Here is a 25,612-nt window from a genome sequence, read left to right as displayed (position 1 = left end):
ATAAAGGTTAAAGCACCCTGGAAGCATCGCCCTCCTGTGACCCCACCAGAACAGAGCCATCAGTATCATCAGGGGATCCTTTATCTCAGAACATTTGTTATCAGCTGGTATCAGCTGACTGGCATTGGTGTGGCCGTGGGCATGTTACTGTTGCTTGGACCTACCCCTCACATCTCGTCTCCCTCTCTCTTCCCCACGCTCCCAAGGTCGGCTCCGTGGTGGCCGTCGGCTGGATCCGCTCCAAGAAAGCTGTCGACTGGCGCCTTTTCCGCAACATCTTCCTGGCATGGTTTGTGACTGTGCCGGTAGCTGGCTTGTTCAGCGCTGGAGTGATGGCACTGCTGATGTACGGGATCCTGCCTTACATCTGAGGAGCCTCCCCCGCTGGGAAAAGGGGAAATGGCCAAGCTACTACCCAGGGGAGAAGCGTTCCCATGAAAGAACCAGTCAGAGAGGATCCATCTTCCATATCTAACTTCTTATCTACTGTACATAACAATGTGTCATATTGGTGACATGGTGATGTGGTGCCATTTCTTATATATTAAAGAAATATATATGCATATAGTAGGTAACAATACCTAAGTTATATTATCAGTGGGGTGAAAATAATTGCCTAGAATTTAATATTAAGTAAAATTTGTACATAGTGTATCATTTTGGTGGCAATTTTTTAATCTTTTGAAGAAGAGTATGGATTAGGAAATGTTTCTTGTCCATTTGATATAAGAAGAAGCGAGGTACAGGACTGCATAACACATGAATTTTTTTAAAGCTATTAAGATACTGGAACAAAATAAAAATGTGCAGAAGTGCTTTTCATAAAATAACTTTGTTCATATCATATTGATCTTTGTGTATCATAGCATGATGGTTATGGCTGTGTAAATACTTACAAACAGTAACTTTTAAATGGTGCATTTCCCTTATATATTTTGGATAAGAAAGTTTAGGAAGTACCAAAGAAGCAGGGGAATAGCTTGCCGATACTATGTCGTTGTCTACACGTGTGAGTGTGTGTTGTGTTTCCCCACCTCTAACTCAATGTTGTTTTCACCAAGCTCCCACCAGCGAGGCTGGGATTAGTACTGTTCATGTCTTATTGTAACTTTAAAAAAAAAAAAAGCACGCACAAAAAAGTTAGTTCTCGTTACTTAGTAGGCAGACCACAGTTCTCCACATTAGCTGATATTAGACTGACTTCATTTTGTGGGTTGAATTTGAAGTACGTCACTGCTCACCTTCTACCTTTCCCCTTCAAGTCTCCGCTCCCGGTTGCCCTGCTATCAATTCCAGCAGGAGAACGGACCGTCAGTCTCCTCGTTTTCTGTCCATCCAGCCACAACCACACACTCTCAGGTACAGGAGCCGGACTGTGGGGTGCGTGGCACCCCCCGGTACAGAACCGAAGGGCAGCAGCGGGTAGGGAACGGGCTTAGCCCTGGTGGTATGGTTGAAGGTGTGGGCGCCCATGGGAGTGCTGACCCGCACAAGGGCTGGCATGTCAGGAGCATGGCAAGGATGCGAGCAGATGCTGGGTCCCGTTGGCGAGTCCCATCCCGCGCCACAGCTCAGCAGCTTCCCGCTGTGCTGCAGGGGTGGGACGGGAGCCTGGCTGTGCATGGATGGCGGTTGCATGGTAACCAGCATTTGGGATGAAATTTTTTCACGGCAGCTCAGGGGGAAATGGCTAGCTACATCCCCTGCACGGCTTTGGAAAGCACATTTGGGTGAAGGTTACTGTTTTGTGGGTGGGGAAGCAAAGGGCAAGGGGTGCCCAGAGGAGGTTGGGAATCTATTACTGTTTAAATGCTGCTAAAATTTTGATAAAATGTTCTTGGTACTCCATTGTGACTTTTCCATTGGTCATTCATACTAAATTTATAATAAAAAGATAAACAGCCCCTATCACTGTTTGCCTCTTGGGTTTTTTGAGCATTACTCAGCCGTGCCAGCCGTAACGGGAAGGCTCCACAGGCAGCTAAAACCTTCTCCTTGGCATCTGCCGCCTTTTGTTCTTTGTCCGCCGAGGTCAGTGAGGATGTAACCGCACTGTGTGCGGTGCTGACAAAACCTCCCTTTTCTGCCTGCCATCCCAGCAGCCCCAGTGCCCAGCCCTTGCTCTGCCCGGGGCTTGGCTCATGGCTGTCACCCTGGTGAAGTCTGGGAGCTCGGGGGCTGCTTTGGATGTATTCACCGGGTGCTCACTGGCTCCAGGTGCTCCCCTAACCCTCCTTTCGAGGGCTCTGTAAATATCCTCATTGCTGCAACACCATGGCACTCAGTTTCCAGCCCCTCTGAAACCCTAGAGCCACGGTACCAATAGCACCGGCAAACAGGTGGGACGATGAGCAGCGGCTGAGTGACCAGAGCAGCCAGTAAAGGCACAAAGACAACTTGGCACCTGTGGAGGAGGCTGGAAGGGCTCACCCTGTCTTAGCGCTTGCATAAACAAGTCCGTGCCTGGTGGCCCAGCAGCTTGCCACCTTGTTTCATCTACAGAGACAAACCAGACTTGTCTTCTCTAGGGCAGGGACCCAGCTGCAGCCCCGCCGGACACAGGCAGCATGCGGGGCGCTGCGCCGGCACCGGGGTGGGGTATGCGGTAATTCTCCAGCACACACAGCTGGGCGCCTGTCGACACACATGTCTAGGAATAAAACTGTTCTGAGGGAAATGGCCAGCAAGGAAGCATCTCCAAAATAGCCCTGCCCCAAATACAACAACCTTTAATCTGGAGAGAGATGGAAAACCCGAAGTGACTTTCTCCATGCGGCAGAGGTGTCCTGCACCCTCAGGGAAGCAGAATTGCCACAGGGGAAGGACAGCTGGTGAAATGCCCTGCAAATATGAGCACGGTTAAAACGTCTTTCGTTCAGGCAGCAACGAAAGTAGGTACAGATCTATTTTCAGGGCCGGGACTGGTGGGGTTTTGCATTTTTGCAGCGGCGTGGTGGCTCAGCGGGGCCTGAGAGCCAAGCCTTGTTTAGCCAAGACCTGTTCAGCAAGCAGATGCTGATGGACCTCAGCAGAGCCCTGCAGGGTTGCTGCTCCCGCCGAGCTCAGCGCTATGGTGAGGGTTTTCCCTCTGCAGCTCCCAGCCGTGCGGCCGCAGCCCGGCGCAGGGCACAGGACCCCAGGGTTGTGGCAGACCTGGCTGTGTGCTGGGGGGGGGGCATGCGGCTGCCGGGGGCTGGGTGCCCACCTTTCGAGAAAGGTGAGGGCAAGAAACAGCTCAGCAGGTAAGAGAGGCAGAAGCTTGATGAAAATATTTATTAAAAGTAAAAATTCTTTGCTAAGGAAATGCAGTCTGAATTTTGGAAACTAGTGTCTACTGTGGCTCATGGATCAGGGGTAAAAGCCTTGCCTCAAACCAGCCTGAGAAGGAGCACCGGCTGGCAGGCTGTGAAGGTGCTAATAGGCTCTAATTGTCCTCATCAGCCTCTCCTGGTGCCTCCACCCCACTTACGTGCCAGACTTCTGAGTTTGCCCTGGAATTTACTTCATCCTTGCATGTTTGTCTATCGGTTACTGTCACTGCGTTGCTGCTGGGACTTGTTACTGCCACCAGTCCTGCTCTGCTGGTGCTGTCCGGCAGTGTGCCCCACGCTGGTGAAGCTGCTGTGGCAGGGTAACCGGTGCATCGTGGTTTGTCCTCCTCTGTGGGGAAAGCAGTCCTGGTCTTCCAGCACCCTGCAGCTGGACCCCGACCTCCGAGGTAAGTGCCCTGTGCACTCGTGACTGGTCAGACTGGCTGAGCATCCCTTGGCCCGTGCCACAAGTACCAAGACTTGTTCTGGTGCTGGTAACTTAATGTGTCTTGCAGGGCTGCGTGCGGTGTAAGAGCCCAGAAAATGCAGCTGGGGAATGTGTGGCGCAGGGCAACGTGGAGGTGCAGGACCCTTTGTTTGTGTGCAGTAGAGAGACTTGGGTTGCTTTCCGAGAGCTCCTAGCCCAAGCTTGGGGGCCTGGGTGCCCCTGGACTGCAAAGTGGCAGAGCAGATGGCAGAGCAATACAAAAAAAAGGCTTGGACAGACACTTATTTGGCGAACAGATAACTGTTGGAATGGGTCTTGTGTAGCCTGTGCTGCTGTTTCTCTAGGTAAGGCAACTGATGAGAAAAGGGTTTTTTTGAAAGGTTTAAGGCTCTGGTTTTGTGCTTTTCCTTTGGTTGAGCTTGCTTTAGTGACACTAATGAGATGGCCCGATGGATCTGATGGAGCATTGATTCCATCTCCTGGTTGCCAGAAGAAAGTCTGAATTTGAGTAAGATTTTACTGCCGCTGTGAAGCTTTGTAAGCCGCCTCCTTTTAAGCTGTAAAGCAGAACAGAGAGGAATTATAAAGAACAAACACGTGAACTGTGCTTTTTCCAGAGTTTAAAGGTGAAGCTGTACAAATATCAGAAACTAATTAAACTGACTGTGTGATATTTGGTTATCTTGGATCCTAGGAGAAAAATTGATTTCTGTTGCAGTGAAATAAATTACATTTTCATACTGATTGACACAAGCAGACTTTGCTTCTACTTGTCTTGCAAAATTAACCATTATCTGACTTTAGTTCTTCAAACTGGGCTGCTGAACTTTTACAGTGATGCTATTTTAGCATGTATTGATGAACAAACACTGTGGGGGTAACACTGGTCTGAAAGATGATCTTGTATGCATATTGCATCACTTTTTCAACTAATTGCAGTTTTCAAAAGGGCATTACTTTTCCTAAATGAAATGGTATTTTTAACTTGTACAGATGCTGTGCTGTACCAGCTTCTAGGTGCAGAAGCTTTTTCTGTGAGGCGATGAATGCAAGGAAGAGAAGTTTGTTTCCTTAACTGCAATTGGCTTTGTTTTAAAAATTTGTGCCTGAAAACTGAGCACAAACATGAGTTGCATAGCTCCTTGCATCTCCCTCAGCTGACACCGAACAGCCAGCTTCAGGCAGATGAGCCTTAATCTCTTAGCTGGACTCAAGTTAGTTGCAAGAAGGCTGCTGAGCTGCAAGGGTCCTAATGGCCAGCAGTGGGGCATGTGTACAGGGAGGGGGGATGGACAAACCTGCTTTAGCCCATTTACTGCCCTGCTTTCCTCTGGAGTCTTTCCTTCCATGACCTCTTTCACTGTAGGCTGGTGCAAGCACGAATTAGACTGCTGTACAAATAGGTGCCTCAAATACTGACTTCTCATCTGATAGAAACCCCAAATTCAAGGGTGTGACATCTGCTACTGCTTGGCAGTGGTGCCACAGTGCAAATATTTACTGTAGATCATTGTTCATTGGTGTGCTTCAGGGGGTGGAAAAGCAGTGGTCGGTGTCCAGCTGGTGGCCTGTCCTCTTCATCACCAAGTCGCAGCCAGCTCCTGCCTGCACAGCAGCACGGCGCGTGCCCGTTCCTGTGCTGAGTGGTTCGTGCAGCTATAGAGCTGGAGCTGCTGCTAAAGAACAGGATCCTCATTCCTGGTCTCTCACTGTAAGGACAGCTGGGGTTCTCGGCCTCTGAAAGCCAGCTCCACCAACAGTCCGTATCCCTCCTCCTCCAGCACAAAAGGAGAGGATACCTGCAGATGGGGTTGCCAGTGTCAGGGAAAAAAAAGACAAGGAGAACATTGTACACTGCTTTCAAGTGAACCAGGAAAGTGGTCCTAACTAAGTGGAAAAGACAATGTTGAGAATCCTCTTGATTCCTGTGGAAAGCAGGCACACCTGGAACTGCCTGGGGTTTCTGGTCTGAATAATTTTCTGCATGCCTGACTCCTTCTGCTTGTTCATGCTTCTGATAGATTCCTGGTGATCTCTGTAATGGAAATTACGTGTGGCATGTCTTTCACACTCATGGGCTTATCAAGGTAAAGCTGACAAGTTCTCTCTTCTCAGCCTCTGACTCTGTGTGACAACCTGTACTAAGTCTTGGCTGCTTCCACACAGATGACAACTTCTGTTTCCCACAAGACCAGAGACGCTTTGTTACACTGATAAAGTGCCTGTCACAGAGTGCTGGGGTTAAGTGCTGCTCAAAATACACCAAAAGCAATGGGGAACTGGCGCAAGAAATGATGTTGAAAGGGAGAAGGAAACGTCAGGCTAGACCCCAGCACTGTGAAGAGCTTGGTCACCTTATGGAGAGAACGGCACAAATCCAACTCAGTGGACAAGCTTTGGATGGTAGACAAAAGTGAATGCATCATTTTCTTAGGTCACAGCCATGTGCCATGTCTGCCTGCTTTCCAGAGCTGTAGATAGTTTTTTGAAGCACCGTGAACAATTTGGATGCTGAAATCTGTGTCCAGCTCTGTCACGTACCTGTGCTGTAGTGAATGTGAATTGCCTGACCAAGGGAGGCAGTGAGAGGCCATGTCCTCATCCCCCCTTCTGCCCTGAGCAGCAGAGATGCTGCACCCATCCAGTCCTGTGCTTCATGGAAGGCCTGATGCATGCAAGGAGGGAAGTAATACTGTCCCCTGCCAAAAATGTTATTAGGGTTAAAACCTCCTGACTTCCCACTGGGGACAGCCTCTGGGCCAGGGGTAGGGACCCTTAACCCAGGCAGGCTACAAGGAAGCGGAGGGGAGAAATCGGTCTGTCTTCCCCCGCACCGGCTGGTGCCCGTGTCCCTGCGGACTGACCTAAATAAACTGTCTCCAGCGGGCTGAGCAGACCCTTCCCTTCAGAAGTCACTATTATTCTGCCGTGCCACTGCTGCCTATCCTCGCAATGCACATGCTGCTGTTTTCCATCAAGGGACTTGCATTGATACGAGTCACCTCAAACTCCGAATGCCAACCCACACACTGTCTTGCAAGCTGCATTCACCTGCAAACAGGTGAATACTCAGAGTTGCAGAAATTACTCTTTTAGTGGCAATGGAAAACATACTAATCTCACCTTCCTTATTTTTTGCATGGCCTTCATTTCATAGGTACTAAAGTGAGAGCATCACTTTGAGGCAGCACTCCTTAAAAGTTACATTATGTGAAGGCTGGCTACGAACCTTTCTACTTATTTGGGTTATTGTCTCTAAGCACTGCAGAAAGAGGTTAAAAGGCTATAACAATTTGCAGGCTGTTCTCTTCCATAAAACCTTGTCCTTCCTGTCCCATCTTTATCCCAGATATCCCAGAGGAAGAGCTCCCCTTTGTGAAGGCTGAAGTAAATGCTCTTAGATATCATTTGGAAAAGATCTCCTGGATTCACTGAGTCTCATGACAGAGACTTGTTTGCTTTGTTCTTTAATGTTGGGTTGTTTAAATCAAATCAGCATAAAGGTACTTCCTTGGTTACTGAAAGTGACTCCAGTTTCCCTTCACACAGGAATGTATAGAGACAAGATTTTCTGCTTCTACAAAAGACTCGAGTTTGTAAGACCAGTTAACAAACACGAGATGTTTGCAGATGATGTTGATAAAAGCTGCAAGTACCTGGATAAGCAGAAAGGGTAGAAATAAATGAGGTAGAAAGGACACGCTAGCAATACCAAAATAGCCTTCAAAGGTCAAGAGGTTGTGGCAGAGACAGGTGAATAAGTGGTGGCAGTACAAGCTGCTGCTGCAGAACCAGAAGGGAAATGATGGCTACAGAGATGACAGTGGCCCTTCCTAAATTCACCAGCCTACATGGCCTCTGTTAAGAGTAGATCCAACCTGCAGTGTTGCTTTTATTCTCATACCACCATTAGATACGGGACAGAGGTGGGCGCTGTAAGAAGGATGGTCAGAGAGCAAAGCGAGCAGAGTTTCTCCTGCCCTAAACTATCCTCCAGCCCACCAGGGTGCTTGCTCTTATTCTGCTCAGACAGTTTCAGTAGTAGTACTCAAGGACTAAATTTCCACTTAATTTAATTGAGAAAGGCTGTAGGGCTTTGCTGCTATCGTTGTTTAGCAGTTATTTTTCCTGAAGCTGCAATTATCGCTGCCAATGCAATTCAGTGGGTAATGGAGGAAGTCAGGACAGTACATGCTTCAAAACCTCTCAGGTGCTGCCTACCCATGACACTTATTTGTGAGGCTTCCACTCTATTCTGCTCCTCCGCTGTTCCAGGCAGAATAAAAAGCACGAGCTCTCCCTGGTTTAAACCTCTAGCCCATCTTTTACCCATGCATTTGAAGGAGCGGGGAAGGAATGTTGGAGAAGCAGGGGAACAAATTCAAAATGTTAAATGTAACTACAGAACAAAGGCAAGAAGTCTGTGCTCACTAACTGGGTCTTCCTTGGGGAGCTGGTGAAGTGTCAAAGCAAGGGATCAGACAGTTCAAGTCATGGGCAGGAAAGATTGTTAGCAACTGCTTTGTGGACCAGGTAAAGTTTGGGGTTTTTTTGAAAAAGACTGTGGGATTTGGGCCTCGGTAAATCCAAGGATCCAATGGCACTCCCATCATGTGTACAGAGATGCTTCCAGTCTTCCCCTTGAGGTTCTCATTCAGAACTTGGATCCCAGCTCTTGAACAGAAGATGCTCCTGTATCAGCCAGCCACCCTCTGAAGATTCCACTCCAGTCCCTGCAACATTTTAACTTCAGATCCTGGTCAGTTCCATTTGCCAGTGTAAGAGCTAATAATTTTTAATACATTCTTTATGAAGTCATAAAAGCCAACAGGCCAGCAAGTTGTTTCTACCTGTGGCCTGTAACCATCCGGAGCTCTTGCTGCTGTATTTATAAACATCTAGAGATAAGTGGCATGTGATAACATACATTCATTTGTTAACCTCATATAGCCCACTGGAGAATGTTCCTTTGATATGAAGTTGGATCATCAATTCTTTTTCTCAGAGGTCATCAATGAATACCCATTTACTGTCTAGCCAAACAGAAGGTATCATTGTTTAGCTTCGGTAGCAATTCATTGCTGCTATTGAACCAAAAGGACAGAAGAAAACCCTGAGCCATGCATGGACACATGCAATGAACAAACCTGCTACAAACCTGATAGACAAAGGAGAAAATACCGGGCAAGAAAAATCTGCCACCCTTAGAAGAAAAGGCTCAGTAAGACAAAGGCAAATTTCTTACCAAACTTACTGGAAGAATGAGAAAGTAATTAATTATCCAGACAATATCTGGGACCAAAATTGAAAAATACAGGGCTTTCTTGCTGTAATTGTTTTGTATGCCCTGCTTACTCCTGCTCAATACTACAGTGTTAGGTTCCTTTAATCAATTAAACAGGTACATTCATGATGCAAAACAAATTAAGTGGAACAATTTTGGACAGGATTTGCTTGTTGATTTGTCCTGCCTTCAGCCTGCTGTGTGCTAATGCAAGTCTGCCATCAAGCGGCACAGCCAGAAAGAGCCTGGCGAAGCACTGATCCTCTAGCTTAAGCCTATTAAACACAGGAGACTTGGTGTCCCCTGAAATGCCACCTCTTTATCCATAAATAGCAAGTGACAGACATGCCACCGCAACACTAGGTGGGAAAGAGCTTAGTGTCTGGGGTTACTGAGCACATAACTATAGGGGAAAATGTCTGTTAAAGCAGTATAAAAACCTCCCCTTTTCAAAGTCTGCCAAAGGCCCTAATGGTCCTACAGCAGGGGGTGTGTCCCGCATAACAGAACAACGCAGCTCTTGAATGACCCTTCCGAGGAGCTGATGAGCAGCTTGACCTGTTCAGACAGATGATGCTGGTTTCAATGTAGCTCAATCCAGCCCTAAGGGAAACTGCCACTGTCATCCAGGACCTGCTGGTAGTGCCTCGGTGGTGAAAGACCTGGACACCTGCATGGGAACGCCAGGACATCCTCTGTTTTCCTCCTTGCATTGCTTCCACCCATGCTGGAGCTGATGAGTTTGGTACAGAAGTGTCTGACTGGGGTCAGGGATAAGAAGGGATTAATTTAGGTACATGAAGAATCCTTGTTGGGGATTTCTCAGAGACCTACACCCCTTCCATCCGCAAACTATCTCAGTATCTCAAACCTCAATGCATCAATCCCTATGTTACTAATGAGGACATGTTTTACTGCCTTTATATATATCCTGGTAACTTGAGCGCATACAAGTGAAAGGTCATACTTCAAGAGCTGCTAAGGCACCCATACTCAGTAAAATCACTGGAAGTTAACTGTCCCTAAATACCTTTACAAATACGGTGTTAGGCAATATGCCTCAGAGCATACAAGCATGTACATTGTACAAACCCACTCTTTCCCTAGCCCAAACTGTGGTGGATGGCAAAACCAAGAGCATCACAAAGCGGATCTGTGAGGTTTCAGACTAGCTTGGCATGTTTGCTTTTATCTCACATAGCCCTTATGAGTTACCGTTGCATTTTCCATTCTGGTGGAGCTGAGCAGCAGCTATTGCCCTTTGCAGAACTACTTCTGGCAATTGCACTTGTTCCAGACTTTCAACATTTGTTTGATGCATCTGAGATGAATGCAGTGCAATTTCATTAATTTCTTTTTTTTTTTCTCCATCTTAATTATAACTTTCCAGTATTTGCTGAATAGAACAGGAAAAACTGCAGAAGAGTAAGCGCTCGGCATTTTAATACTGCCCTGTACCATGAATAACAATAATAGTCTGCCTGGCTAACATTCAGATTAGGTAAAGATTCTTTAAAATTATTGAGACTAAGTTACCTTCCAAAAACACAAAAACAGGCTGAATTTCTTTTGTGGTGACCCTGAACTTCACTCTCAAACAAATTTTCCCTTGGATGTTGCCTGACGCCAAAGACCTCTCAACACTGCCTGCTTCCTCTGACAAAAAAAGGTAACAGTGGTGTTAGAGTGCAACTCCGTTCAGACAAATAGTGTGTGGTTAGCGGGTAGTCACAGCCATGTTGAAGCAGACATTTGAAATAACAGAACAGGAAAATGTCAAGGAAAAAGAACAATGCGAGCAATAGCTGAAAGATCCTTTGGAGAGCATCAGTAATTTGTGGTTAGTAACACAGAGATGCTTGAATCAGAACCACAATCATTTACTTCCTAAAAGCTAACAAAACAAACCTCTGTTCCAAAGCAGCTCATTCTCACTGTCAAAAGCACTAGAAAACATCCAGCTTTCCTCTTTTTTTTTTTTTCCCTTCACTAATTGTGACCAGTTTTCCACGGTCAGCTGAGCTGGGATAGCTGCCTGTATTTGTGTTCTCACCCACAGCCAACCTCCCCAGCAAAAAAGTCACAGGAGCATAAGGAGGGGCCTCATTTACTCTGGGGAGTATCTGTAATACTGGCATGCCGAAATATTCAAGTGTGGTATTCTCTTTACTGTCAATATTTACATGGAGCTGGAGACAGGGAAGCAGAGGAAGAGAGGAAGTGGCAATACACCATATATCAAATAGAGGAACGTTGCTTCCAACAGTTTAAATGGCTAGAGGAAAAAATCAGATTTTGCAAAGATTTTAAAGTGACTGTATTTGCACACTATGTAATCTTTAGTCCAGGAAAACTAAAAAAAAAAAAAAAGGGGGGGGGGAGCGGAATTTCATTGTTAGTATCATAAACCAAACAGAAAAACATATTGCATACTGGCAGACTTTTTAAACTCCAAGAAAGTGTGAGCGACTGGGAAAAGGTCATCAGAAGACAATGGCAAAGAATGAAAGGTTATTTAGCAGGAGATGTGTACCCAATTACCTGAGAAAACAAGGAAAGGAGGGAGGAACAAGGCATTCACTAAAAATAAACGCACATCTGAAAGTGTTCATTATAAAAATTGCAGTTATTCTCTCCTCACTTCAAATGCTGTTGGAGAAGTAAACCTACTGGTGCGTGAAGGCATGGCTAAGGCATGGGAGGCTCGGACAGTACCATGTGGGAAGTAGAGGCTGTGCTTTAAGGTAGTCAAAGACAGTGAACATCAGAACTTCCCAGCCTCTTCCAAAACGCTGCCTGCATCCCTACCGCAGCGCACAGGCCTGTCTCTTGTCATGCTCCGGTGACTGCAACGCTGGTTCAGGGTAAGGGCAATTCACCCTCTACTCTTCAGCTGTAACGTCCTGACTTTTCTTTCCTCTTTAGAAAGCAAACCTTAAACGAGCTTTTCTGTTCCCCTCAATGCGGATAATGTGATGCCCAGTCCCACACACCCAGATTGGCCCAGGCGCCTACTTTCTGTAGAAGTTGGCCTGACGTTTGCTGCTAATGTATCTGTATCAAGGCAGGGTTCTCAAAGCTGAAGGCAGTTTTAGAGGCAGCATCGCATATGTACTCATGGTCTAGCCATATTTGCTATAAGCCCTGTGCTGAGCCTGCAAAAAAATGAATGAAAAGGCTGCAATTCATAGAAAGCTACTTCCCAATAATTTATTATTAAACAGAGAAGCTTTCAAGCATCTCTGTGTTTATGTATGTAAAACCTTCCTTGGGGAAAATGGGCCCAGGGATCAGTGAGACTAATGGCCTCCGCGTAATAGGTTGAGTTACCATGCAAAGGTTCAGAGGATCAGAGCTAATGGTGTTAGAAATCTAAATGGCAGAGTAGTAACTCGCAGCAGTAGAATGGAAATCGCCCACCTCCCTTCGCTGTCTTAAAAGTTATGAAGCTGACTTAGATGAGGTTTTAATTGAATTTATATTTTCCTTTCATCTGCTCTTCAGTCTTCGTATTGCAACACGTAAGGCTTCTACAATTTCCAAACTGACCAGATTTAGAGCCCAGAAAAAGAGAGTAAGTCCTGCATTTAGGGGGCTTGAAAAACAGAGACTAAGTCCTGTGTTTGGGGGGTTTGAAGCCAGGCTTGTTTAGGCAGTTTAAGGTCTTGAAAACAGAGACTTAACTCCTGTGGTGTACTGCTTGAAAAACAGAGCCCAAGTCCTGCATTGCTGGGGCTTGGAACCGGGATCATTTGGGCAGTTTTAGGGTTTGGAAACGGACACCAAGTCCTGCATCCTTGGAGTTTGAAACCAGGCTCAGGTGGCCAATTTTGAAGCTTTGAAATGAAGTCCTGTGTCTGGGTGCTTGAAACCAGACCCATTCAGGCAATTTTTGGACTCAGATAATTGAGTCCTGCATTTTTGGGGTCAGTTTCAGGGACTGAAATAGACAAAGTCCTGTGTTGCGGGAGCTTGAAACCAGGCTCGCTTGGCCAGTTTGGGGGCTTGGAAACAGAGACCGAGTCCTGCGCTTTGGGGCTTGGAACCGGGCAGGGCCTCCCGTGTTTGTGTGGGATGGGAGGGGCAAAGGCGCTCTGAGAGCCGAGACGCCCCTTCCCGGGCCGGTCGCCGGTCGGTGCTCAGGGGCTCGGTGCCGCGGTGCGGGCGGTTCTCAGCCCCCGCTCGGTGGCTGTGCGGAGCCGCCGGTTCCGTGGCACCGGCCCCCCGCTGCCCCCCGCCCCCGGGGGGACCGTGCCCGGCGCCCCGCGCAGGCGGCAGCGCGGCACGTCGGCCCCGGGGCCCGGCCCTGGAGCGCGGCTCCTGCCCGCGGCGCCGCGGCAGAGGGCGAGGGCGGGCTGGGGACGCTCGGGGGAGCCCGGCCCCGGCGCCGCGCCGGGCAGCGGAGCCGTCGGGCTCCGCCCGCCCGGGGAGAGACGGACACCGGGGCCGAGACTCCCCCGGGGCTGCGGCACCGCATCCCGGGCCGTGGATCCGCCCGGCGCCCCGGTACCGGCGCCCGCCCCGCTTGGGGCGGCCGGAGCGGGGGGGCGGGGCCCAGGCGGTTCGGGCCGCGGCGGCCGCCGGTTCCCCCCGCCCCTCCTCGGCTCCGCGGGGCGGCAGCGGCCGGGCCCGGCTTCCCCGGCGGGGCCAGTGCGGGGGCGGGCGGGTGCCGGTTGCCGGGCGGCCGCGCTGCCAGGGGCTCCGCGGGGCTCGGGGCGCCGGGGACTAAAGCGGCCGCGCTGCGGGTCGCCCCCGCCGGTGCCAAGCGCCGCCCGGGGCTGCCGGGCACCCGCCAGGGCTTCGGGGCTCGGGGCCGGCGCTGGGGCTCCGCAGCGCGGGCCGGGTCGGGCCTGTCCCGGGCCTGAACACGGGGCCCAAGGGCCGCGCTGCCGGGGTTCGAAACGGGCTCCTGGGCCGCAGCGGAGACCGGGCCCTGCGCGGGTGGGCTCAGAAGCGGGGATCGAGTCGGCTGTTTCGGGGGTCAGACCCAGGGGCCAGACGGGCCGCTGGTGCAGGGGCTGGGAGGGTTTTGTGTCGTCCCCTGCCAGAGGTGGGGGGGCTGGTTACGTTGGTCCCCGAAGTTTGGGAGCTGCCTGTGAGCTGGAACTGAAACCTGCTGGAGCCACAAACAAACCAGAGCCCTCCATGAGCTGGAGCAGAAACAAAACAAATTGGGCAGCAGCAACGGAGCTGGAGCTGCGCAGTGCCTGGGTGAGCAGAGCCGGGTGGGTGCAGGCAGCGCTGGCCCCAGCCTTGTGCAGGGCAGGTGGCAGCACCGGCCCCAGAGCAGGCAGCCCAGCTTCTTCCTGGGGGATCCACACCTCGTGGGTCACTCCAGCTGGAGCGATTCCTGGCATGGCTGGGGCTCCATCCCTCTCTCCCCACACAGGGAAAGGTGTGGGACAGTCAGAGCTCCCAGTGGCATGGCATGGGCCAAAAAGCCCCTAGAGCTGCTGCCCCTGCAAACCTCTCAGGCATGGGCAGCTCTTCCTGGCCCCTTGCCAGCGTTTTTGGCAGTGGCTCCCTGGTGCTGTGCATCTGCAATGGGAGGGGAAGGAGAAATGGGAGAGAGACGCCAGAAACATCCCATTTCTCCCTGGGAGAGTGGGTGAGAGCCGGGATCTGTGTGCAAACCTGCCCCATGCAGCAGCAGCAGTGGTGGCATAGACCTATGACCAGCAGCCCTGGGGCTGGGGACAGGGCTGGACCCCGGCAGTGTCTGCTGCCTCTGTGAGTGCCCGGTGCAGCTGTGACCCTGCCAAATGTGCAGCCAGAACTTTCCTCACTTGAAGGCTTCTTTCTCATCCTTCCTAGGGCTGACTACCTTGCTTAGAAGCCCTTTCATTCCTAACAACTTAGAGAGTGGGTCAGCTTGACCTAACTTAGTGAACACTAAATCAGAATTGAGTAATTCGGGTGTTTAGACAACCTTTCTCCCCCTTGGGACTTACATCAGTCCAGGACTAGTCCATTTCCTTCACATTTAGGTTGAGCTTGAGTGACTCTAGTCGTACGTATCGTTACTGATTGGTATCACATGCCCAGCGAGGTGTAGTAGTACCTTGGAGGTGGGTAGCTTTGGGGTGGAGGTGTGCTTTGGTATTACAATGAGATTATTTTATCTGAGGAAGGTCATTTTGCCACAGTGGTTGGCTCAGCAGCGGACATCCCATAGATCCTTCATGTGACAACTGCTGTGCAGCTTATCAGCTGTGTGGTGCCATCAAGTTCCTGTTCCTGCAGGGAGCACGGCAGAGCCTGGCCATGGGGTTACCCCTATCAGCATATGCTGAGACGGCAGGGTGCCTTGCTTAGGGAGCTGTGGTAAAGTAGACTCCGTGCATACCAACCATCCTGAAAGCAATAGCTGTATTTTACCCTAAAAAGCTTTCTGTAATACTACGCTTCTGTTAGGTCCCGGTTTTCTCCAGTTCCCCCTCCCCAAAGTAATTTTGCTGCAAATGAGATAAAAATTTTCCAGTAGAGCAAGAAATACTTATTATAACACCTTTTCCAGTTAGTAAATAGCAAACACTAAGAAAATAAGTACTGTTAGAAACGGCTTGGCAATGTGTCTCATTTCAAAACAGTCAGAGAAATGCAAATTGATCCTGTCATACCTGATTGAAGACAAAGAAATCCTCCCAGCTCCCAGCTTAGGATGTTGTCTCTCTTGTAGCAGTCACTGAGAGGCAGCACTGTATCTTTGAATGATGGCAGATATGATTAGATTCACAAAGATGGTGTCAATTACTTTCATGTTTATATGAACAAACCATCAAATTAGGTGAAGTCCTCAAGCTCCTGGAAAGCTATTTCCATCACAGCGTCTGGACTCCCCTGAAATGACAGCAGAACACAGCTTATGGTGCTGCAGCCACAGTTGTGATGACTTTAACAAAGCACTAAGCTGTAAGAAATGAACCCCTGCTGTATTTCATCAGGTAGTAAAGATTACCTGGTTCTTCAGTCTGCTGTGGCAGACTTCTTTTTACTTCTTATCACACCCTCTGGCACTATTTCTCCCATTTATTTTTGTCAAATCCCACTGGCTGATACGCTGAGGGTTTGTAGCTTTACCTAATAGTAGATCTTGAAATTCAAGCTTGTTTTTTGAGCAAGAACTGTAACTTTGAATGAGGCTCCCATGTGCAAGGTAATGATTTTTCCGTTAGTGCACTAAAACTCTTGAATATCATTTCTAGGGATTCCCACTGGAAGACTTGAACCAGCCAGCTGCATGGGATGTAACTGCTGTTGGATGCTAGCATTATCCCTTCTGCAGCGCTCCCGATGCCCTGCCTGGCAGACAGAGTTCAGGCTGTGCATACCCAGCAGGTTCAGCAGCTGAATGGGTGTTTTCTAAAGGGATAGTCGGGGAATACTCACGCCAGTAGAAACATTTATTCTTCTTACTGGAACTGAGATCGGTAACTTGTTACTGAGCTGAGTTCAGACTGGTTATCTACGGTTTCACAGATTCTGACAGGTGCTCCTGAGTCGTGGGCCTCCAGCAGAAGTGTGAGCAGGAAGCTAACATGGTGAAGTGCTAGACTGGGTCTCCAGAGGGTGATGGTCAGTTCCAAGCTATTCCATAGACTGCTCTGATCTCAGGCAAGTCTCAGCTCCCGACTGTGACCACTCCGTATCTTCCCCCCAAAGTAACTTTCAGCTCTCTGCCTTTTCTCGTTTCTTTAGATATAAACCTTTAGAAACAGCACTTTACAGCATCAGATGCATAGAGGTTTGCAGGCACTAATGGAAGGTAAATAATAACATAGGCTGGCTTCATGAACAGCCTTTGTGCTAGCGGACTCTGCCACATGGGAGATCAGTGATCACTCTGCAATAACATAGCCTGTGTTGATGTAGTATCACAAGTCTACTAGGTTATTTTGAAGTGAATTCTTAAATGACATATTTTCAATGTCTTCGCAGCCACAAAAAAAGTACATACATGTTTTTTAAAGACAGCACGCATACATGTTTTAACCACGCCTACCAACAAGCATGGAGTACAGGTCTGCATTGCTGTTGTATGTTTTCCAGAGAACTCGACATCGCAGAGGTGGAAAACTTTTATATGCAGGTTGAAGCAGCATAAACCCACTGGTCTCAGAATGTTATCCCACTCAGCTTTGACCTATTTTGACCTTAAATGACCTACTTTATATATGGTCCTCTTTCTTCCACCTCCACAAAAGAGGAGGTAAAAGTCAAGCCTTTCTCCTTCAACAGAGATAAGGAGGAATTAATCAAAAGTTCTGGTCTTTGGGCTACCCCTCCTTTAAAGCTGAATTCAGACTCCATGTTTTCCTATGCCCGTACTTTTTGGCTCACTGGAGTACATCAAATAATGCCACCTGTGACAGCTGCTTTGTGGATTATGAATTACTGACTAGGAACTGGGTTTGAGTCATTTAGTCCAGCTGCAGAAGCCCTGCAGTAAACCCTGAGGTGATAGCAGTTGTGGAAAGTACCAGGAAAACCTGGTGACTTAGATTAGATCTGGATTGTTAGCTAGAGTTGAAAATGTTTCCCTTATGCCATGGCTCTCATGAAAATGCTGTTTCTGTCCAGGCATCTGTGTGTTGCTGAACTGCCTGTGGAAGGGGAGGAAGGTGCTGTAACTGTTGAGCAATTTCTGTTAAATTGAAAAGGGAAGTGTTGCGCACATCATTGGCCACGAGATTATCAGCTTTTATGGTCACAAGTAATTGAATGTCCAACCCAGGATGCTAGGGGCACATTGCTACAATATACAGTTTATTGAGCAAACCAAAAGCAAGCAAGCAGAATTTAGCAATAACTTAAGAGCCTAATCATTTAACTACTTTCTTTCCACTGCAGCGATGCTAACGCAGATCATATCAGCTTGGTTGTTCAATAGCAAATAATACCACTTCTGCCTCCAAGCTGGAGAAACCAGGTATTTGGAAGCAGAGAACAGTATTAAGCAAATTATGAACTGTTATCTCAAAAATGAATCTTTCAGTTAAACCAGCCAAAGTCAGCGCAAAGATGAGGTTAGATAATCTCTTTGCATGATACACAGTACTGCAATATGTTGACAACCAGCACAGAGGAAACTACCAAAAAGGCAATCTCTGCAGACTACTTAACATGCCCCCCCCTGCAGTGACATCTCTGAAAGAGCTCAAGTGAAACTCACCTCTGCTTTTAGCTGTAGCTGTGCTAAAGAACTGGAGGAAATCTCCTTCAGAGCCAGAGTCCAGTCTTCCCCTCTTGCAGGCAACTATCCCATAGCATCTCTTTTGGAAACAATCAAGCTTTACCCTAAAAGCTGTTTCCAGTTCTTGTCGTCACTGATGCTACTCCTTCAGAATCTTACTTGAATGAGGGTTTGAAATTTTTCTTAATATCTGGACTAAAGTTACTAACAGTTTTTACCTAATTGTCTTTCAGCCAACATCACCCTTTCACTTAGTTTTCCTCCCTATTCTTTGCCCGACTTCATTTCCTTTACAAACAAGCCAGATTCAGTAAGATCTTAATTTTCATGAAATCATTTCTGTACAGATTCGAGTTTGTTATTTATATATATATATTCTATATATATATCTGTGTAAAGAAAGATTAACAAAATTCAGTGCGATGCTTGCACTTATTACATGTCTACAGTAAGAATATATTGTCCAAAACATCTAGGATTATATTTTCTGACAGCCACATCTTATTCTTCGCTTCTGTTTATCCTGTGGTTCTTCTAAAACTCCAGCTATCCTCCTTTGTCACTTTCATCAGATAAGCTATTTGAGTGCCTTCCTATGATTTCAAAACTGTATGATCTTGCACATCATACTATGAAATGTACTCCCCACTCCCCCTTTTTTTTTAACTCCAGGGCTTAACTCCAAGGCATTCTTGCATAATCCTTCCTATTGCTTCTGTAAGTTTATTACATGCCTAATTCTTGTGCTGCCATCACTACTGCAAATATAAACAAGATAGGTGTACAGACCCCACTCCAAGTGGAGCCTCATCTATGAACCAGAGTCTCTTCAGGGGTACACCTGCTGCAGCACAGACACAGCCACGGCTACAGACACTTTGGGGCGTCCTGCTCCCACGTGGACTCATCCACAGGTCACAGTCCCTTCAGCTCGAGCTCACACTGGAGCTCCAGCCTGTCCAGTCCGGCAGCACAGGAACAGCAGCGGTGCCCTGGCCACCTGCCAGCCCAGGCACATCGCCATCGCTGTTATCAGAGTGTTCCCGGGCACAGCGCAGTAAGATAAGCAGCACAGCAAGCAGCGAGAGCAAAAAGCAGCCACTAACGAGCACTGGACTCTAATGCACAGCAAGGCAAGCAAGCCCCATGGCCAGCACAGAAACCTGTCCTTTAATAGCTAAACAGCAATAACAGCTAGAAATTCCAACTAGCACATTCCAATCAAATCTGTCATTATCTTGAACTCTCCGAGCCCCATGTTGGGCACCAAAAAAGACTGTCATGGTTTAACCCCCGCTGGTGACCAAGCACCATGTAGCTGCTGGCTCACTCGCCCCACAGTGGGATGGCGGAGGGAACTGCAAGGGTAAAAGGGAGAAAACTCATGGCTTGAGATAAAGACAGTTTAAAAGGAAAAGCAAAAGCAAGCAAGCAAAGCAAAACAAGGAATTTGCTCACCCCTCTCTTCCCACGGGCAGGCAGGTGCTCAGCCATCCCCAGGGAAGCAGGGCTCCATCACGTGTAACAGTTACTCAGAAAGACAAATGCCATTACTCCCAATGTCCCCCCTTCCTTCTTCTTTCCCCAGTTTATATACTCAGCATGACACCGTATGGTATGGAATATCCCTTTGGCTAGTTTGGGTCAGCTGTCCTGGCTGTGTCCCCTCCCAATTCCCCGTGCCCCTCCAGCCCTCTCCCTGGCAGGGCCTGAGAAACTGGAAAGTCCTTGTCTTAGTATAAACATCACCCAGCAACAACTGAAACATCAGTGTGCTATCAGCATTGTTCTCACACCAAATCCAAACCACAGCACTGCCCCAGCTACTAAGAAGAAAATTAACTCTATCCCAGCTGAAACCTGGACAACTGTAATAATGGTATGGACTCTTGTGCCTATGTACACCTTTGATGCAGTAAGCTCCATTTCTCCCGCTCAAAATAAAATGCTTTTCAGAATTCAGCAATGAAACAATGTTGATTCAGAAACATATGGAAGACACCCACACACATTCGGTGGGCATCACATGCTAGCTGCTGAAACACAGCCACCGCTGGGAAACTGGCCATAGCACAGTTCTGCTATGGCCATATGGAAACCCCAGGATGGTCCAGGAGGTGGAACAAGAAGCATTATTTAAAGACTCATTGTGATTTGAATTTTACAAAAGAATAGTTCAAATGCTACTTCTTTATTTGAGAAAGAAACTGTTCTATGTATTCCTCATAAAAGCCCCAAATGAGAAAGGCAGAAGCCTACACTTAATTTGTTTTTTAAGTTCAGACTCTGTTCTATTTTAGTCCATACAACTATGCTCTTGGCAAAGGATTCCTCCTAAACCCTCGGTCAGAAATCTAGCCAAAGGCTTTACAATCCCATAAAGAGCCAATATTATCCTTGTCAATGCATTGGTACTGGGACAGAGGAGAGGCAGCTTTGAACTCCTGTTTAAGATCACTGTAGCTGCAAGTTACTTCTGTCAACGAAACACATTAGCCTTCAAAACAGCACTCTCATGGAACAGTCCTGACAGCTTTTTCCTTGAATGCAAAAAAGCCAGGATGCAGGTTTGCTTCAAACCTGCCACAGTGTAAGCTTTGCTGGAAATACACCTTAGATCTCAGGCTGCCAAAGAGGCAACACAAGGACATTTTTCTGTGCAGGACCAGAAAGGGCAGGACTGCTGTTCCCCATAACCTGTCAACAGCAGCATCTCACCAGCTTTCAGCAGGAGTGACAAAAACGGCACAAAAATGTCAAGATGGAAAATGTCATAGCTCAACACTACGCACGAGATAAAAAGTAACTCTAGTATTCATTGAACACAAACATGAAAAAAAACCCACGAGGTATGCAGCAAATAAATCTTTAACAGTGCTGAAAGCGGAGGGAATGAAAGATTTCACTACTTCAGTGCTTTACAGGAAACTCTGAAAAACCTTTGCTTCTTCTCAGACCCCATGACAATTAAACATTCTGGCACGCTTCATGACTTTGAGTTACAGGGAAAGTTATTACAGGTTGAAACCCCCCTTTGAATCTTCACAGTGAATTTGCAGAGAGAGAGTTCTGCACGGACTCTTAAAGGAGAATAAGGGGACAAGGCCAGTTAGAGCAGGACCAAGAGCTGTGCCAGGGGGTGGAATATGTTCCTCCCATTACAATTTGAATTTGGCCCTGGGGACTTGTCTGAAAGCAATACAAGCAGGTATGCAGGATGAATCCTTCCTTCAAGGGTTCCTACAGTGGGGGTTATTTAGGACGCAGCAGCAGGCCCAAATAAGCTCAGTCAGAAACCCGCTTTTAAATGTTACTCATCAAAACAAGAAAAAAGAAACAACATATATAATGATACAGAAGCAGAGCTGATTCTGAGTTGAAAGGTTTCAGAGTTTCCCCAGGAGACCTCTGAAACACTTGGAAAGAAAAAAGCAGCCCGCACTACCACTACGCTAGAAGTGAGTGCCTTCCCTCTGGGAACAGCGACAGTTTTTTTCCTCTACTGTCTATTACACAGGGATTTGGAAAGGAAAAAATAAAGGTCGCAATCAGGAAGCTTTCAGAAGGGATGGTAGAAGGGTAGTATCAAAAAGGATCTGTGCTACCAGTCTCCAGCTGTAAGTGGAGGATTTAAAAATGCATTGATTCCCCTTTCACCCACCCACCCCCCAACAAAGGAAGAACAGAGCATTAATGGCAGAGCAGTTACTTATGAAGACCTGAATTATTTTTACAGTGTCTTTAGTTTATTTGCTTGAGTTCCTTGCAAAACACTGCCATTACAACACGTGGTTTAGTCTCCTGGGAAACTGCAGCGTAGCCACCACTGCACAAGTAAATTCTGTTGATCTCAAGCCTTAACTAGACTTTACCACCTACCTGCTTTTTAGCAGAGAAATCACCCAGCTAGTAAAGCCTAGCTGACAAGACAGGCAGGTCTCAACAATGACAAAACCCATGCTGAGTGCAGCGTCAAAACGCTGAATTGTCCAACAGTCCCATCTCCATTGAGGTATATGCATTGCAAGGAACAGACTTCCCCAAAACACGTGTTTAAACACACACACACACCCCGCCCCCCAACTAGGCTAATGCATTAGAACAAGAAAAAATAAAGACTGAAGAAGAGCTAAAAAATACAGCTATTTGTACGTGCCTGTTGAAGACCATGGGCTAAGAATTTGTTAACTGAGAGCAAAGTTAACTCCTTTGCTAGCAGAGCTGTGCCAAATACTTTCTTATCTCTAATTACAGATGGAAGGAAGAAAGTAGGAATAAAAATGAAAAAAATTTTTGTTCAAACACTCGCATGCCTTTGGTTCTCTTATCTACTAAGCATCAAAAATGGGCAATAGATTTAAGAGTCTTACTTTTTTTTCCCTCTCTGCAACAGGAAAATTCACAGAGACTTACTGAAGTAAGCTTAAAGGCATAGAAATGTTTGTTCTCTCAGGAAAACTGCATCATCATGCTTTTCCTAATTTTACTAGGATGAGGAGGGCATGACCACAGTGTGCTGGAGTATATTTCCACTCTTAACAAGAAGTGAAGGACAGTCACGTGGGTGCCCAGCCATGCGGAGACAGGCAGAGACTGTTCAGTGGAATAAAGTCCCAAGCTCAGAGGACTGAAATGCCCAAGGAAATCAGGTACCTGGGTAATGTCAGCTCTTGCCAAGCACCTAACGAGATGCACGAATACAGAAAGCGACAGCAAAGTAAGTTCTGGGGACCTGCTTTAAGGCTTTGTGACACCAGCCAGGTAGCACTAAAGACGTGCCAGTCTCTCCCTGTGAGTTGCCATCCTGCATGCACAAACTATCTGCAGCCCTACTGGTAACAGCTATTGACAGAGGAGCAGCTTTCAAGAATTTTGGACATGAACGAAAGAATGATTTAGAAGGATAACTAGGCAAAATGTTCAAGATAAGGAATTAACACACCAAAGCACCGAAGAACTCAAATCTCATTCAGGTCAAGAAGAGATTTCTCCATGTCTGATACTTTGCAGAACAGGATTTTGGTTGCCAAAGGATCCTCCTTACCTAATAATTAATCTCCGTGCTACAGACTTCTTGTACCTGGGAATTGTGTTCCAGTTAGCTTGAGGAAGATCACTACATTAGAAAACAGGTTATTTATTTGTGAATCGGGACAGAAAAATGGTCTTTCCATAACACATTCTAGACAGCATGCAAACCCATGTCTCTTGTACCTTCATCACCCACACATCAATTAGCAGCTTCTTCCTCTACAAGGAAGCCTTCAACAGTCTGCCAGGGACTAATTTGTCTGCCTTCTCACATGTATTAATTAAACCCTCATCCAAATGAGGACTGGAAGATGAGCCCTTTCCCCTTGTAATGCTTTAAAATGCAATTAACAGTAAATGGTACATCTAAAATATGCCTAGACAGGCACAGATGGGTTCCAGAAGCAGAAACACTTGCTGCAAGCAACTTTCATTCTGGACACAAGGTGATGTGCCAGGGCAAGCCAAGAAACAATCAGGCTTAATTAACTTACATTTAGTGAACATAAAACCTAGACACCATACTCCGTAACAGCTCTGTTTCAAACACTGTCCAGTCAAATGCAGGGGCTGGGCAAGATGCTTTCCCCAGCACTCTGGTAGCCTGCTGTACCCTGGGAAGGAGCCAGTTCACCTAACCCTGCACCAAGAGCAGCTCCTGTCAGCAGAAAAGCCTTTATCCAGTCACCCCGCTCCTGCCACCCTGGGGGAGGCGTGGAGTTGTTTTCAATAAATTCTTTGGGAAAAAGCATATCTTACCCCATCTGCTTCACTTCCGTATTAATTGGAAAAATACATATAGGCTGGGGTTGATAGAAAGACTTCTGACAACTGCATACAAGACACGCAATCATCATCTGGATAGTGCAAGATTAAAATTTGAAAAGACCACAAGATTGCACACAAGTTAAAAACACTATTGTAAGTCCAGTTCCCCTTTCCCATTATCATTGCCTTTCAGTTCCTCCTTGTACAACAAGGCTGATGAAGGCTCAGTTTCTTCAGAGTGAGTGCAGAAGGAATATTGGTGATTTTATATGCATTTGGAGACAATCTCAGGAGAAACTGAGGTGCTGGCAGGAGTTAACTGGAGTTAGCTGTCTATCTGCCCGTATAAGCTTGAAACAACCTTAAGCTACATGCTGCTTGACCTATCTATTGTCAAAATCCTGGTGCCAATCTACCAAGAGTTCTTTACCCTACATGTCTGCAACACTCTCTTGGATCTCTGCAAATCACAAGTTGGTAACCATCATCTAAAAACAACAGAGGAGCACCGTAAAAGAGAAATGACTACCCAACTTATGCATATTTTTTAAAAACCTCTCTCTAATTTCCTGTCCTCTGGTTTTAAGCAGGCACACAGTAAAACAAATAAAATATCCAATTGAAAATAGATTTTCTGTCTAGGTAGGTTTTTAAGAAGGCTGAATGATGAAAAAGCCTAAAACCTTGGTACAGAGAAAGCCTGTTCTAAGTGAACAGCCCTAGAGAAGGCAACACTACAGAATGAAAGGAGGAAAGTAAAAAGGGGATGAGACTGTCAGTTCTGACAGCGGGGAGAGGCTAAGAAATAAACTACCAAAACCTACAGGAAAGCCCAGGATGGAAAGAATCAGAGTCAAAGCCAGGTTGTTCTTGAATTTGCATGCATTCTATATAAAAGGCATGACCAAGATACTTCATTGGAAATAAAATCTGAAGGCTTGAATTTATTTAAGCAGCGAGCCTTATTTTGTGCATAACCACCAATATGAGTTTGAAGGACCAACATTCAACTTTGCTGCTTTTAGAAAACATTTATGGCTTAACTCACTGTGCATCCTGAGCAACACGGATACATCTGTCTGTTGGATCTAGAAGAACGAACACCCTTCTGACCTGCAGAAAAAAAAGAATGAACAGTTTGAAGTGGATTTGTCTTGAAGCGTATGTTCTATGAATATTTAAAAACCAAACAAAAACTCCCAAACCTTTCTGTAGCACAGCAATTGTCACTTTGAAGGATGTTTCACACCCCTGACCACATCTGGGGTTCCTTCAGAGGCTGCTCTGGATACAAAATCAATAAGCTGTGAAATAAAAGCTACTTTACACCACACTTGCCATTATTTGTTAACATTTAGATCTACTACTTTCTTTTTCTTTAATTCAGTGTAACTGCTGCACACTCAACCACAGAGACCTGATCCAGTTTATTCAGGTCTTGTACTGCAGTTGTTTTTTGACTAGCTGCAAGTTAACTGACCTCAGTGGATATCTGAATGATGCCCCATTCCATCTGGGCCATGAAATTTTGAAAGGAGTCAAGTAACCTTGAACAAAGGACCACAAAGAATTCACAG

At 46.9% G+C, this 25,612-nt stretch overlaps 1 protein-coding gene and 1 long non-coding RNA gene across 7 annotated transcripts in view; one reads left to right on the top strand and one right to left on the bottom strand.

Moving 5' to 3' along the window:
• SLC20A2 (solute carrier family 20 member 2) overlaps positions 1–1,908 on the top strand; it is a 59,052-nt gene extending 57,144 nt beyond the window's left edge. For 3 of the 6 annotated variants that reach the window (XM_037381226.1, XM_037381241.1, XM_037381202.1), the window contains one exon: positions 207–1,908. In XM_037381226.1, coding sequence (XP_037237123.1) covers positions 207–371 — 165 coding nt within the window. In that variant the 3' untranslated portion in view covers positions 372–1,908. The remainder of the gene's footprint in view (positions 1–206) is intronic. The other 3 variants (XM_037381208.1, XM_037381217.1, XR_005103306.1) reach the window with 2 other exon arrangements.
• A 1,351-nt stretch (positions 1,909–3,259) lies between these two features.
• Positions 3,260–19,860, bottom strand: LOC119145093. Its single transcript, XR_005103293.1, has 3 exons — positions 19,695–19,860; positions 15,664–15,883; positions 3,260–4,316 (listed from the first exon to the last, which is right to left on the bottom strand). It is a non-coding gene; the product is annotated as an uncharacterized LOC119145093 (long non-coding RNA).
• Positions 19,861–25,612: the final 5,752 nt, after the last annotated feature.

The sequence above is a fragment of the Falco rusticolus genome, chromosome 1 (genome assembly GCF_015220075.1).
Source record: "Falco rusticolus isolate bFalRus1 chromosome 1, bFalRus1.pri, whole genome shotgun sequence".
NCBI lineage: Eukaryota > Metazoa > Chordata > Aves > Falconiformes > Falconidae > Falco > Falco rusticolus.
This window is presented reverse-complemented; position numbering and strand designations above follow the sequence as displayed.